Consider the following 12,900-nt stretch of genomic DNA (forward strand, 5'->3'; position numbering starts at 1 on the left):
GGCCAACAAACTTACACATATCGAAACGACCGCTGGCGTGCCGTGTGACTAATTAGCACGTACGCGCGTCGTAAAAGCGAGCGCGATTTACGATGTGTAAAAACACATCGCTTGTAACAATATTAAACCGTAATCGGGGTCACGTATTCTACGGGCTACAGCTCTTAAGGCAATAAAGGTGTGTGAACGTATGCGCATGCAGAACATCTCACTCCTATCATAATGCCAACAGAGATGTCGGTTCCTTCTTCTCCGATATCATAAGCCACAGTACGAGACCTATACCACCTAAGATCTAACGACCAAGCTGCGTGTTATAGGAGATCGGGGATTAGCTCACCGGTCCATATCATGTAACAGAGAATTTACCCTTTCGGGGCGGGAGTTCGCTCCGGGGGCTACACAATGGAGGGGCATTCACCGCTAAGCTCCTAAAGCCCGCACTATCGCTCGCGGGGGGGTGTTTATGGTGGTACATTCCAAGCAAGGCAAACAGCAGCACCAGTAGCCGCATCACTCCCTTCCACCGTGACCATAATTGTCAATTAAAGCTAAAGTACGCTGGTTACACTACATTCCAGAGAGCGCAAGACCGATGGAGTGTGTTGGTGCGACAATTTAGGAAACTGGATGGCGACTATCTCATATAGGGGGTGAATGAAGGTGGACCGCGCAACCAGCCTCTCGATGTACGATCCCCCCTGGTAATGGTCGATCGACCGTGACATTATCCGAACTCCGGAATCACTCTCGCTCGCACGGTTTCTCGATTATCCCACGCATGACCGGACGGTTTTGGTGCAGCGGGCGGGTGGTTGCTGGGTCCACTCTGTTTCTGCCTTTGCCAGATTGCATCAACTGTAAACACGTCGGTTGGTTACTCGACTGTTGACGCAATTTTTAAGCAATCAGATTAGAGTTTAGTAGGCCGGCAAACCTGATGTCTTCGGGGGGACGCCTTGGGGAACAGTAGAGCCGATCGATATCGCAGTGTGCGGGGCATGGACATGGTTGCTGCCATCCAGTGCGCACGACGACATCACGCCACACGTGGAACGAAACTATCGGTGATGCTGCCGCCGTAGAGCCTCGTCACGATCCTGTGCAACCGGTACGTACCGAGGCGAGGCTGGTTGTTTTCTTGTTTGACTGGCGCACGAGCCTAACGAGCTTCTTTGCTTGCCGGACACGTGCAAACGACGCACGGTCTCACGGGGCGCGCGCACGCTGTTGGTGACCTGAAGGATGGTTTCAAATGCAAACCACGTTTCCCCTGCGGGGACGGGGGAGTATATAGTGTCACGAGTGCGGCCACAGGGAAAGTGACCTGCCGCCCCACACCTCGTTAGCGATGTTGTTATAAATCAGCAGAAATGTGCGACTATATTTACTCTCTAATGTATTATTGGCGACATTCAACCACATCGCGCCCGCTAAGCGGTTCCGGCAATCGGGCGGCCGTGTTACCCTTCTGTCAGATCGAAATTATCATCTCGTCAGCCCTGCCCAACAGCCCTCCAAGCATAGTCGGGGAGCTATGGCCACGGGGCGCTCAAAGCAGCCTCTCCTATCGCAGAGTAGCTTCTCATTCTCTGAAAACAAATCACGTTTTCGCTGATTAAGGCCTGATCTGTCGCTGAAGGCCTAGCGCGATGGGGCGCGGCCTACTACTACTAACTGCTACTGGAAAACCGTTTGATTTGAGCAACAACAGAGTGTTATTCCTCAAGGGGATGACAATCTCGAGTGGTCCACAGGAGAGACAAAGAAACGAAGTACGGCCACTTAACGTTTTAAAATCGAAGAAAGTAAATGGAGCATGACGCACAAAACACAACCACCACGAACCCTGGGCGCGCGGATGCGGACATCGTGACACGACGGGTGACCAACATTTTTCGGGCCAACTAGCTAGCCATCGAGCGAGCGAGCGAACGGTTTCACTTTCACAACGTTGACCTTCGAAAAGTTTTAAAGTTAGCTTTGCTCGCGCACCGGAGCCCAATAGTAAGGAGCGAAGGGGCGCACGGTTAAAGCCACAGAACCGCTTCACGATTGATCGTAGCAAACCTACGGTCGTTAGGCAGCTGTGTGCGCGGCGCTCTCGTGAGAAACGGTTCGCCGGAATATGTGAACCACGCGCGGAAACCTGTTGATCAGAGCGAAGAGCGTGCACCATGCGCCGATTCCCTCGGCGTTGCCAACCACTGATCCCCGCGCATCACGGATCACGGTGTGGATATTTCGAAGCGGCTACTGAAATGGACGTTTAGTAATCCATTAGTCCATCTCGTTTTCATTGGCTTGGCATATCTGCGACGCTGTTGCCGATGCAACGATCATTTCGTCGAAGCGCAAAGAGAAACGCATTTTAATAATCCATTCCACGAGCCCCAGCTCTATCGGTATCTGGTGTGGTCGTGCTGTGGTGTAGTAGATCCAAATCCAAGCACACCTTTCGCACCGCTCATTGCCTTCAAACGGAAGCCCAGCTCCGATGTGCTACATGTTGACTACAACAAGGGCCCCCCAACAACATGATAAGCAGCGAGCGAAGGACACTCTGTTCGCGCTCTAGGGGGGAGGTGCGACGGGGATGGTGGCACTGCGAAGTCATTCATCTGGCTGATAACCATTACAGCAGCCATGGGGGGTGGGGACAGTGACGATGATGATGATGATGCTGGAAGTGAAACGTAGCGCGACAAAAAAACAAACCGCGGTGCGAGGTTCGTGATGCTCTGGGTTGTGGTGTTGGCGCAGGAGGATGATGACCGTGATCGAGACCATAGACCTTTCACTTTGCGGTAACGGAAACGACGAGTAAAGACGGTGGGGAGGAAACCGTAAAAGACGGTGGAATCGTCGATGTAAGAAGGTGCAACACAACCCACCAAGAGGCCACCCTGCAGCAAAGTAGGCCAATGAACTTCCTTTTTAACGGTGGTGCTGTTGCGTCGTGTGTCCCCCTTCACCACGGTGTGCTGTGTCCATACCTTCGTTGCCAAAAAGGCTCCATATTTTGGCAAACAGCAGCCCCATGTCGGCGGCGTAGTAGCTGGCAGAAGCAGGAGATGCAGTTCCGGTGTATCTTCTTCCTTATCGTCGCAAGGATGATGGTAACAGTTGTGTAAACAAGAATGGGCTCCTTTAGGATCTTCTTCTCGCGTTTTCCACTTCCTGCACACGGACCACTACACTCTGGCCGCACAACACAACACTCCACCGAGGCCGACTAGGACTACAACGCCATTCTATATCACTAGGCGGACGTCCCCGCCAATTAGCACACTTTGTTGTTGCACTTTTTCTTCATTCAAATCTACACACAACACGCAAAACGAACACCGCACAGCTGGGAAGTGAGCTTTCCTTTTCGCTTTTCACCGCGCCACCTTGCTTGATTGTTAGCCGATGCGAATCCCGCCGCCAGCGAAGCGAAAGTGTATTTTGTTGTGTTGTTGCTCGATCGACTTTGGCTTTCTTTCTCCGTTCCGGGGGCCGTTTTCACTCTAATTGTTGTTTACTCGCGCTTACTCACTCGATTCGCGGACAACGGCCAACATACCAGCACACCAGAGGGTGGTGTTTTGAGGTGCAGCGAAGGCAGAAATGCTCGTCACCAATTTCCTAGAGGCGGTTGCCGTCGTGATAGTCCTTCACGCGGATTCACGGTCGTTCAGCAACCTTTGCACAGCTGCTCCATGTCGACGACAGGTTGGCAACGAGAGCACGCGTGACCCCGCGGATACCTCCTGAGATAACCAGTCAGTCACAGCCAGACGTTGTTGCCACACGGAGGACCACAAGGCGACGATGTGATAAACCGTGATAAACGACGGAGAGGGCAGCGACAGGAACAAAGTTCTTCCAAGCAAGGCCGCCTCCTTCGCCACAAATCACAATGCACGCACGCACGTTCGTGGATGAGTTAATACTCGTCACAGTATCCGGCCCTCGCCGATCCTGCGAAATAGTAGAAATTGATTATCGCAATCACTACTCGGCCGTTCCAACACTGTTTGCTTTTTTGGCCTTTTTCCTCGATTGTTGTTGCAAGATCGTTGCGGTATCACGAACCTTTGTACTTGCTGCGTGCGGTTTCCGATGCCCTTTTGAGATACCCGTGTGTCTCGGCCACAGATTTCCGTACTCTCTGCAGTTGGTGGATTTGTTTCCGGAGCGTGGCAAAAGCAAATAGAGCCCGTGGTTCGTGGTTCTATTCGTGAAACTTTGCGTGCTGCGGGCGGGTGCAGGTTTGCAAGCGTCTTGCACTTTCCTGGCTTACCATTCCAACGGGATCCACGACCAGAGCACAGTTTGTTGGTCCAGGACGTGGAATAGAGCAGAAATGTGAAGAATTTCGCCCTTTTTACAGCGATTTTACGCGGAAAGAGTGCTTTTACGGGCGATTTCAAAGGTACACCAAAAGTACACCTACGAAAATGCTTTTTCTCACTCACTCTCATCTGATGTGTCTTAAACAGGTGATTCCCGACCTGCCGCTACCACATTGAAGCTTAGGCGTCTTGTGGCCAGAAACACACCCTATGAACGATCTGGACCAAATTCGGTATACATTTCACGCCGCATTACTGCAAGCAAACATTCAAATGGACGCTCATTTTGGTCCATTGCCTTCAGCAGCCGTGCCGATTTCGGAAAATGGTGGAAATTGTGGTTTTCTGTTGTTCTATTGTTCCGTTGTTCCAAATCTGGGTAAGCAAATTGATTCTACTTAGGCGAATGGTGGAATGATTGATTTTTGAATTCCCTTTAAAGGCGTGAGAGCAGTGTGTGAGGAACGCTATTTAGGACGAACACCCAATATGGCAGAATCGACGGATAATTTGGAGGATCTTGTTCAGCCTAACCAGCCATCCATGGCTCCGATGCGACCGATCCCCTCCGCCCACGTACAACCGGCCACGACAGCGGCAATCAGGTGAATGATAACAGCTATGTAACATATGTAAAAAGATGGTCGTTTACTTTTGTTGTCAAAACTAAAGAAGAGAATGATTTTCGACGCCTTGTAGGAGAATCCTTTGAAATAACTGAAACAAATTCAGACATTTGTTCTACGTCTAAAGGAAAGATTGATGAACAAACAAATCAACACAACTTTAAATTAAATTAATTGTTTCGAACTTTTACGAACTTCCAAGCGTGGAATCTTAAAGCATAAAGCAATGGCAGTTCAGATGATAAATTGAATATATTTTAACTAGTAATATCTTACAAACATGTTATTTACAACACTCGCTCAGGGAGTGTTGTTAGCACTGGCATAAAATATGTGAAATTTTTAACATTAACTGCCGCAAGCTTACATAGTATTCTGTCTACCCCAAAATATTCTAAGGAGGAGCTATTTGTATTAGATGATCTATTTACAAACATTTCAGAAAGTTCTAAGTCACCCTGTCGGTCTAATGGAAGCAGCGCCTTATCTTTAAAAGCTGCTATTTTTACGAATGATTTTAGTTTCCTAGCTTTAATTTTATAATTGGGCAAAAAACTTAATATATACATAATTTCTCTATTATGGGTTAACATCCAACCGTCTTCTTTCGAATTCTCTTTCAAGGTATATATTTTTGTTTTTAACATAAGTACCCCTTGTTCCCGCAAATACTGCGGTTTGTCGTACTCCAATGCTTCTTCAACAACCGGCGCGTCTATTATACTAGAAACTAATTGGAAAATAGGATTTTCTGTTGTAGTCAAGCATACTTCTTTAAGTTTTAATTGATGGCGCTCAAATCTAGCTGTGGATTTTTTTTTCCAAATTCCCATTCCTTCGTACATCCTGGGCCAAAACTAATATATGTAATCAAAATAGTAATCGCTACTTAAAATTCTAATGGAAATAAAAAGACGCAGCGAATTTTTGCCGGTCAACACAGAATCAGCATCGTGCAAACAAACAAAAAATATAATTGAAAATTATGTACATCCCCCGGCGATACATCGTTGATCATGTCAACATGATGAATCTGCAGAAGCGGGCTGTTCACTGTTTTTTGGTGAGGGCGTTCTCTCTATGTATAAACGCCTGCACGGAATTCTAGGTCTTCCCTCAGCTCGCACTTTTGGAAAGGGAATTCAGTGCAGCCATTAACCCCCCCTTCTTGCCCTTACACTTGCACATGAAGCAAACTGCCACAGCCGTTGGATAACTGGTGCCTGTGTAGTAGAAAATAGGAATATGCAACTGGTTAGTAAGTAAGTATAAAGCATTTAGACGACGGTAAGACGTGAATATACATACCCGTTACTAACGCTCGTGCCTCCAGATCGAGAGTGAAAGTTGTTCTTAGCTTAGCGTTGAACGTGTGCAGAGTGTCTGCTTCATTGCAGAACTGCTTGCCGTCCCCACCCACAACCCGGCTTCGTGTTGGCCTATTTCATGTTCACGATGGAATATCTCGATATTAATTGGCCACAAATGAAACAATTCTCCGGCCGCGTTCTTGGCCGGTACTCCATCCGTGTGGACCCGGATGGATATGTCGCGCATTTTTTCCAATGTCCGATGGAACGGGCGCAATGTTTCTTCTGCGAAAAGGGAAAGATTTAACATTTCATGCGCATGGCAAGTAATAAAAACTAGCACATTGCACTCATTGTACCTATGCCACGGCACCATAACAGGCCGCCCGAGACTGCATGCAACGTAATAGCGGCCGAGCCATCCGCCTCATCCGTCGGCACAATAATGGGCACGTGCTCAGGCTCAGATTCAGGCTGGATTCTTGCAATTTTCGACCGTTCTTCAATAGAAATTAACGGCATTAGAACGGCCGGTGGCCTCTTTCACAAATCTATGCAGCGATAATGACAGTGCTACTAAAATGCCGTTAAAGTATGCATATACTTACCGATCGTTTGGAAAAGGCTGGATTGGGCCCGTTTGTAGCGTTCCAGCTTTTGCTTCCAATCACTGGCAGGCATTTGGTTTTCATTATCACTCGATTCCATTTTCCACGTTTAGATATCACTGGAGACTGGCGATCGACTGCCGGCTCGTGGATTGCAACAGCGATGAGCAGCCACTTATGCAACTCCATCACCATGGCACCATACCTAACCTCCATACTAACTCTTTATCGTTTCCGCAGGATTCCGTAAGGTACAAGGAACTGTCCATCAATTCCGAGGCCATGGTGGAGCAGCTGGCCAGCGAATTGCATCAACGGGACCGTAGCATCGAGGTGCTGGAGGCGCGATGTGCGGTCCTGGTGGGAGCAGAGACGACGGGAGAGAAGCAGGGACATCCGGCGCCTTCAAATCTTCCAATTGTCACTCTGGAACAATTGGAACAGTTTGAGACCAACGCTGGGGCGTCGGAGACGTTCCGGCAACGTGTGTTGGAGAAGATGAAGGAAGCGTACCGCTTTAAAATGGGGATGCTGTTTGCACCGGAGTTGTTGACTCGGTGTACGTGGACCGGGGAGACGCCGGGAAAAATAGGGCTGTTGCGCTATGTAAATACGATGGCCATACTAGCGTCCATCCTGGGGGCGCGGGACGCCAGCATCACGCCGAAGGCGGCGAAGCAGAAATTGCAAACGGCAACCAAAAATACTCACGCAAAAGTAAAGCGCGTTTTACAGTAGAACAGTCCAATTTTTCTCTTACTTACTGCACAGTTTCGGAATCGCAATCAATGCAAGACAAAGTGAAGTCAACATCTTTATACGAATGGCGGTGGGTAACGTATTTCATTTATTTATAAATTCCATGTGTCCTTCCTTGCGATTGCACTCTCTCTCTCTCTCTTTATCACTCCTTCACTCTCTCCCTAACCGTTTGTAGTAGCATTTTGTTTTAGTTGTCCTTAAGAACCTTGTCGATAAATGATCTAACTTCAAAGAAAGAAGTAAACATGCTTAATCCATGGCAAAACATGAAACACATTTTGACTAATGTCCCGTCTCAGTAGTAGTTGTGCCCCATATCCTCCCCGGTTTATTCTCCACTTAACATACAAATCTAGCCTTTCGAGGGAATCATCCAAGATGTACAAGCGGTGGGTACACCGTTTTCTACACTTCTCTATCGTTCGTTTTTTCTTCCAACCGTGCGCCTCCATCCCTTTTATTGTCTTGAATTGTTTTTGGATTCGTTGTTCAATTTTCCCGAGTAAGAATTACTTTCAGTTCAACGATCGTATAAATTCCATTGCTGTTGCTGTCTGTTCTCCCTCGGGTCAGTCCTTGGATACAATCTGGTTCGCCACCCTGGCACTTGTGGGGAAAGGCGCTTACGGTTGGTCCCGGATTTCCCGGTGACGACTCGCCATCTGGCTCCTGTTCCGGGGAACAATTCATACACGACGCTCAGCGTATCCTTATCCTCCTTATAGAACGGTAACATTGCACAAAACAGTATCCCTGTTTAATAGCTAATTAGATAGCTTAAGCACAACGTTGGTTAGCCAAACCACAATTGGGTCACAGATAACAACAAACGGGTAAACCGGTTTGGTGTAGTTGTGTTGCTTTTGTTGTTTCAAATATTCAAACCGTTATCAGTTCGCCATATAGTAATTTAGCGGCTAGTTTTGAGTGTTTCGTTCACCGCACACCATTTCGTTTGTGGGAATCTAATCTCATTGTGAAACAGAACAATCGATTTTCTGGTATAAATAGACACAGCAATGGTCTATCTTGTTTCTAGGTATTTTTGTCACCAAAGGTATAAGATCGAGTGTTCCTCGCAAGCACAACTGGTGAACTACTGTTTGAAAAAGTGGCGAAAGATGGTTCGAGGTATGTTTTAGTTTTTGCAATTATCTGCCTAAATGATCACACATTTCAATGGTTGTTTCAGAGACAGAGTGGGTTGACTTTCGCTATGATGTTTATGATCGACCAGATTGCGAGGTAGTTGGTCATGATGGTTTGAACAAGATTTACGCGTTCAGAAAAATTTATAATGGAGCCTTGACCCCAGGTAAAGCCGTTCATAAGGCATACATCAGCTATGCAGGTAAAGAAATTGAAGTGTCGTCCGGACAACTTTTGCGCAAAGGAAACTATGAATGGGTTTACGGAAAAAACGGAAGCGTGCCTCCAAATGCCGTCATAATGGGCCATAACGATAATGGTAGTCCACTTTATATAAGGCGAGCTATGGTCAATGATGCTTTGACACCAGGGAAGATTGATCCTCCCGCTGGATACTTGTATATTCCATATGGCGGGAAAGAACACTACATAACAGTCTACACCGTGCTTTGCTATAAGGATGTCCATTGTCCCGTGTGCCCTAAGCTGCAAATACCAAGTTGCCCTGAGCCGCCAGTACCATCGTGTCCTAAACCACCGGTTCAAAAATCTTGTGATGACAACTTAGATTAATTGGTGGGTGTCCATGGTTTTCCAGGATCCATTCCGCAATAAAAACATTTGGAGAATACCACGTTCGTGTAGTGCTTTCTATGCCTAAAACTAGTTCGAATTGGATTAATCATCATTTGTCTGCCAGTTCTCTTTTATTTAACTTTACCTATCCGTTATCGAATACCGCGTGACTTCGTTGTCTATCGCTTCTGAGGATACATGGACGAGTTGTTTGATCAATGATGCACAAATACCTAAAAGAAAAAAACATTAAATTTTCTCATTAGCATCCTTTAATAGATGTATTTTAAAATTTATCCATCGATCAACGACAAAGATACAAGGTGAAAAGGTTCTCTTTGGAAAGCCAAAACTACGGACCATGATCAGGATCTCCGTTCTGGATCAAATTGTATCACCGTCACGAATCATTCCTATCGCTTGACCACAAAACCCAACTAAAATTTAGCTAAAGACTGAACTGGTCAGCATTTGGTGTTGATTGGTTACTTGTTTTTTCGTTATCAATCCGCCATCAGTCGGTTAGCGGTTAGTCGTAAGTGATTCGCTTACCACAAACCAATTCAATCTCATTGTGGAACAGAAAAACCGATTGTCTGGTATAAATAGAGCAGCAATGACCTAAGTTGTTATTTAACATTTTTGTTACTAAAGGTCGAGTTCCTCTCAAGCACGACTGGTAAACTACTGTTTGAAAAAGTGGTGAAAGATGGTTCGAGGTATGGTTTAACTTTTACAATTATCTCTCTTATCTAAATTACACGTTTTATTTGATGTTTCAGAGTCAGAGTGGGTCGACTTTCAGCTAGCAGTTTCTGAGCGGCCAGAATGTGAGATAGTTGGTCAAGATGGTTCGATGAAGATTTACGCGTTCAGAAAAACTTATGAGGGAGCCGTGACCCCAGGGAAAGCCGTTCATAGGGCATTCATTAGCTATGCTGGCAAAGAAATCGAAGTGACTACCGGGCAACTTTTGCGCAAAGGAAACTACGAATGGCTTTACGGGAAAAACGGAAGCGTTCCACCAAATGCCGTTATAATGGGCAGCATGGCCGATGGTAGTCCACTTTATATGGGGCGAGCTGTTATCAATGGTACTTTAACACCTGGGAAGATCTACCCTCCGCATGGAGTCTTGTACATTCCTTATGATGGAGTAGAACATCGCATTGATACTTACACCGTACTGTGCTATAAGGATGTTTATTGTCCCTCACCATCGTGCCCTAAGCCAACATCGTCCCCCAAGTCGTCGATTCCGAAACCATGTGATGAGTTGAGTTAATCAATCACTCAATCAATCGATGATATTCAACCTTTCGCAAAGTAATACAATCATTTAGAAAATGAAAACAATTGTGTCGTATGTAATTATCTGTAATCTAAAATTTAGTGTCATTCATAAGTTGTTCATGCCAAAAACAAGGCCAGGGTAGGCCCAATCATCAATTCTTTGCCCCATGCTTTGAATTGACGATTTAAAAGAAAAAGTTGAAAAAAACTTGCTGACTACTCACACGCATTTCCGGTTAGCTCCCTTTATGCATCTCCAGTGCATCTTTTCATTACTCAATGCCGCTTAATCTGTTACTCATTACGTATCACTTTTGACGGTACTCGATCACTTGAAGATGAACAAAATTGAAAATCTGCAAAACAAAAAAAAAATTAGGATTAACTGCTACAATGTCCGATATTTGTCGTCTAACACACTTCGGAGGGAATAGTTGAGCATTTTTCAAAGCTAAGGGATCGATATCTGGCAATGTTAACAAAGGAATGCTGCTTGTCGCCGACCTGTAAAAGCTGATTGGAAACCATTGTCGGCGATATAGAAGTGCATTTTAACACAATTTAATCAGCTTGAATTACTTTATAACAATACGAGTCAGCAAGAAGAGCTGGAATAAGATAAAACACCTTATTCACACACATAACAGTTTGATCCTTCTAATCGAATAGCCATGAAACATTATCTACGTTGTATGCAAGCTTCTAACTGTGTCTTCCATTCATGGTAAGATTCTAGTTGATTGTTCTTATACATAGAGAGAAATGGTATTTGTATATTTGAATGTTCATGCAAAATGTGCCTCTTCGATCATTACCAAATTTGTCCCAAACCAATTTCTAGACAACGTGTCGATCCATTATCAGTGATTGGCCATACGGACATGTCGGAACTATTAGTCATCATAAACACTTATAAGAGAAACATTATAAAAAAAACTGTAGCATCTTTTCTGGCACACAAATGACCAATGTAATATGGCCAAAGATAATTAACCACTCAATCTTGGATTCCTTGGTTGGTTTCAAATATACAAACCGTTATCAAACCAGAGCTGGTTAGTGCGGTTTGTGATTACTGGAAACCGTTTCGTCTGAGGGAATCCAAACTCATTGCGGAACAGAGCGATGGATGGATGCTGGTATAAATGGAGCTGTAACGGACCAATTTGTTATTAGACATTTTTATCACATAGCGCATAAAGATCGAGTTTCGTAAGCGCGACTGATGAACGACTGTTCCAAAAAGTGATCAAATATGGGTCGAGGTATATTATAAATAATTGCAAATCTACCAAATCTGCCGTGTAAATGCACATCGCACAAACGTTTTTACTTTGGTGTTTCAGAAGCAGAGTGGGTTGACTTCGTAGAAGGAATTTCTGAAAGACCAGAGTGTGAGGTAGTTGGTCAAGATCGCTCGAAGAAGATTTACGCATTCAGAACCTATTATGAGGGTGCCCTTACACCAGGGAAAGCCGATCATGAGGCATACGTCAGCTATGCAGATAAGGAAATCAAAAAGAGATCCGGGCAACTGTTGCGCAAAGGGAACTACGAATGGATTTTCGGCAGTTACGGAAGCGTCCCCCCAAATGCGGTGGTTATGGGGCACGCCGCGAATGGTAATCCGTTCTATTATGGACGAGCATTCCTCCAGGGAACATTGACCCCAGGCAAGATCTATCCTCAACATGAATGCCTGTACATGGCATATAATGGGTCAGAACATTGGACCAAAGTCTACACAGTACTGTGCTTTAAGGATGTTTATTGTCCCATCACAGTGTGTCCTAAGCCACAAATACCATTGTGTCCTAAGCCGCCAGTACCATCGTGTCCTAAGCCACCAGCTCAAAAGTCTTGTGATGACAATTTGGATTAACTGCTGTCCATGGTTTTACAGTTTTCATAAAACAATAAAACATTTAGAAAATGAATATGAATGGGCAGAACATGAAGTGGAAATTGAAGCTTAGCATATTAATAAGACAGACGTTGGGAGAATATACAAGAATCGCAATGCAGTAAATCAAATTCAAAATCAAATAACTCTAATTCAGACTTAGTTGGTTTATCAACCAACTCACATTTGGATGTCGCCGACCACGAAACAAATATTAAGCTATTTGCGAATTGAACTTAGAACTTTTAGAAGTTTTGAATGCAAAGAGACGAAAGAGACAATAAGATAACAGTCACTCTACAACGGCAAACTATATCTCTGGGAACAACTTAT

The 12,900-nt window shown here is 45.3% G+C and overlaps 2 protein-coding genes across 2 annotated transcripts in view; one reads left to right on the top strand and one right to left on the bottom strand.

Moving 5' to 3' along the window:
* Positions 1-4,426, bottom strand: part of LOC126577151 (ADP-ribosylation factor-like protein 5B) — a 7,065-nt gene extending 2,639 nt beyond the window's left edge. The window contains exons 1-2 of the mRNA XM_050238576.1: positions 4,081-4,426; positions 2,997-3,966 (exon numbers count right to left, since the gene is read on the bottom strand). Of these exons, the coding sequence (XP_050094533.1) occupies positions 2,997-3,042 (46 nt within the window). The 5' untranslated portion in view covers positions 3,043-3,966; positions 4,081-4,426. The remainder of the gene's footprint in view (positions 1-2,996; positions 3,967-4,080) is intronic.
* A 4,341-nt stretch (positions 4,427-8,767) lies between these two features.
* Positions 8,768-10,656, top strand: LOC126574378 (uncharacterized). Its single transcript, XM_050234556.1, has 3 exons — positions 8,768-8,777; positions 8,884-9,294; positions 10,154-10,656. The coding sequence occupies exons 1-3, from the start codon at positions 8,768-8,770 to the stop codon at positions 10,654-10,656; spliced, it is 924 nt and encodes a 307-aa protein (XP_050090513.1).
* Positions 10,657-12,900: the final 2,244 nt, after the last annotated feature.

Source organism: Anopheles aquasalis, chromosome 3 (genome assembly GCF_943734665.1).
Source record: "Anopheles aquasalis chromosome 3, idAnoAquaMG_Q_19, whole genome shotgun sequence".
NCBI lineage: Eukaryota > Metazoa > Arthropoda > Insecta > Diptera > Culicidae > Anopheles > Anopheles aquasalis.

Bases quoted from the DNA above. Each gene is read 5' to 3' on its own strand.
- LOC126574378 (XM_050234556.1), top strand. The intron at 9,295-10,153 runs GTTGCCCTGAGC...TTGATGTTTCAG, and splicing joins CCCTAAGCTGCAAATACCAA to AGTCAGAGTGGGTCGACTTT.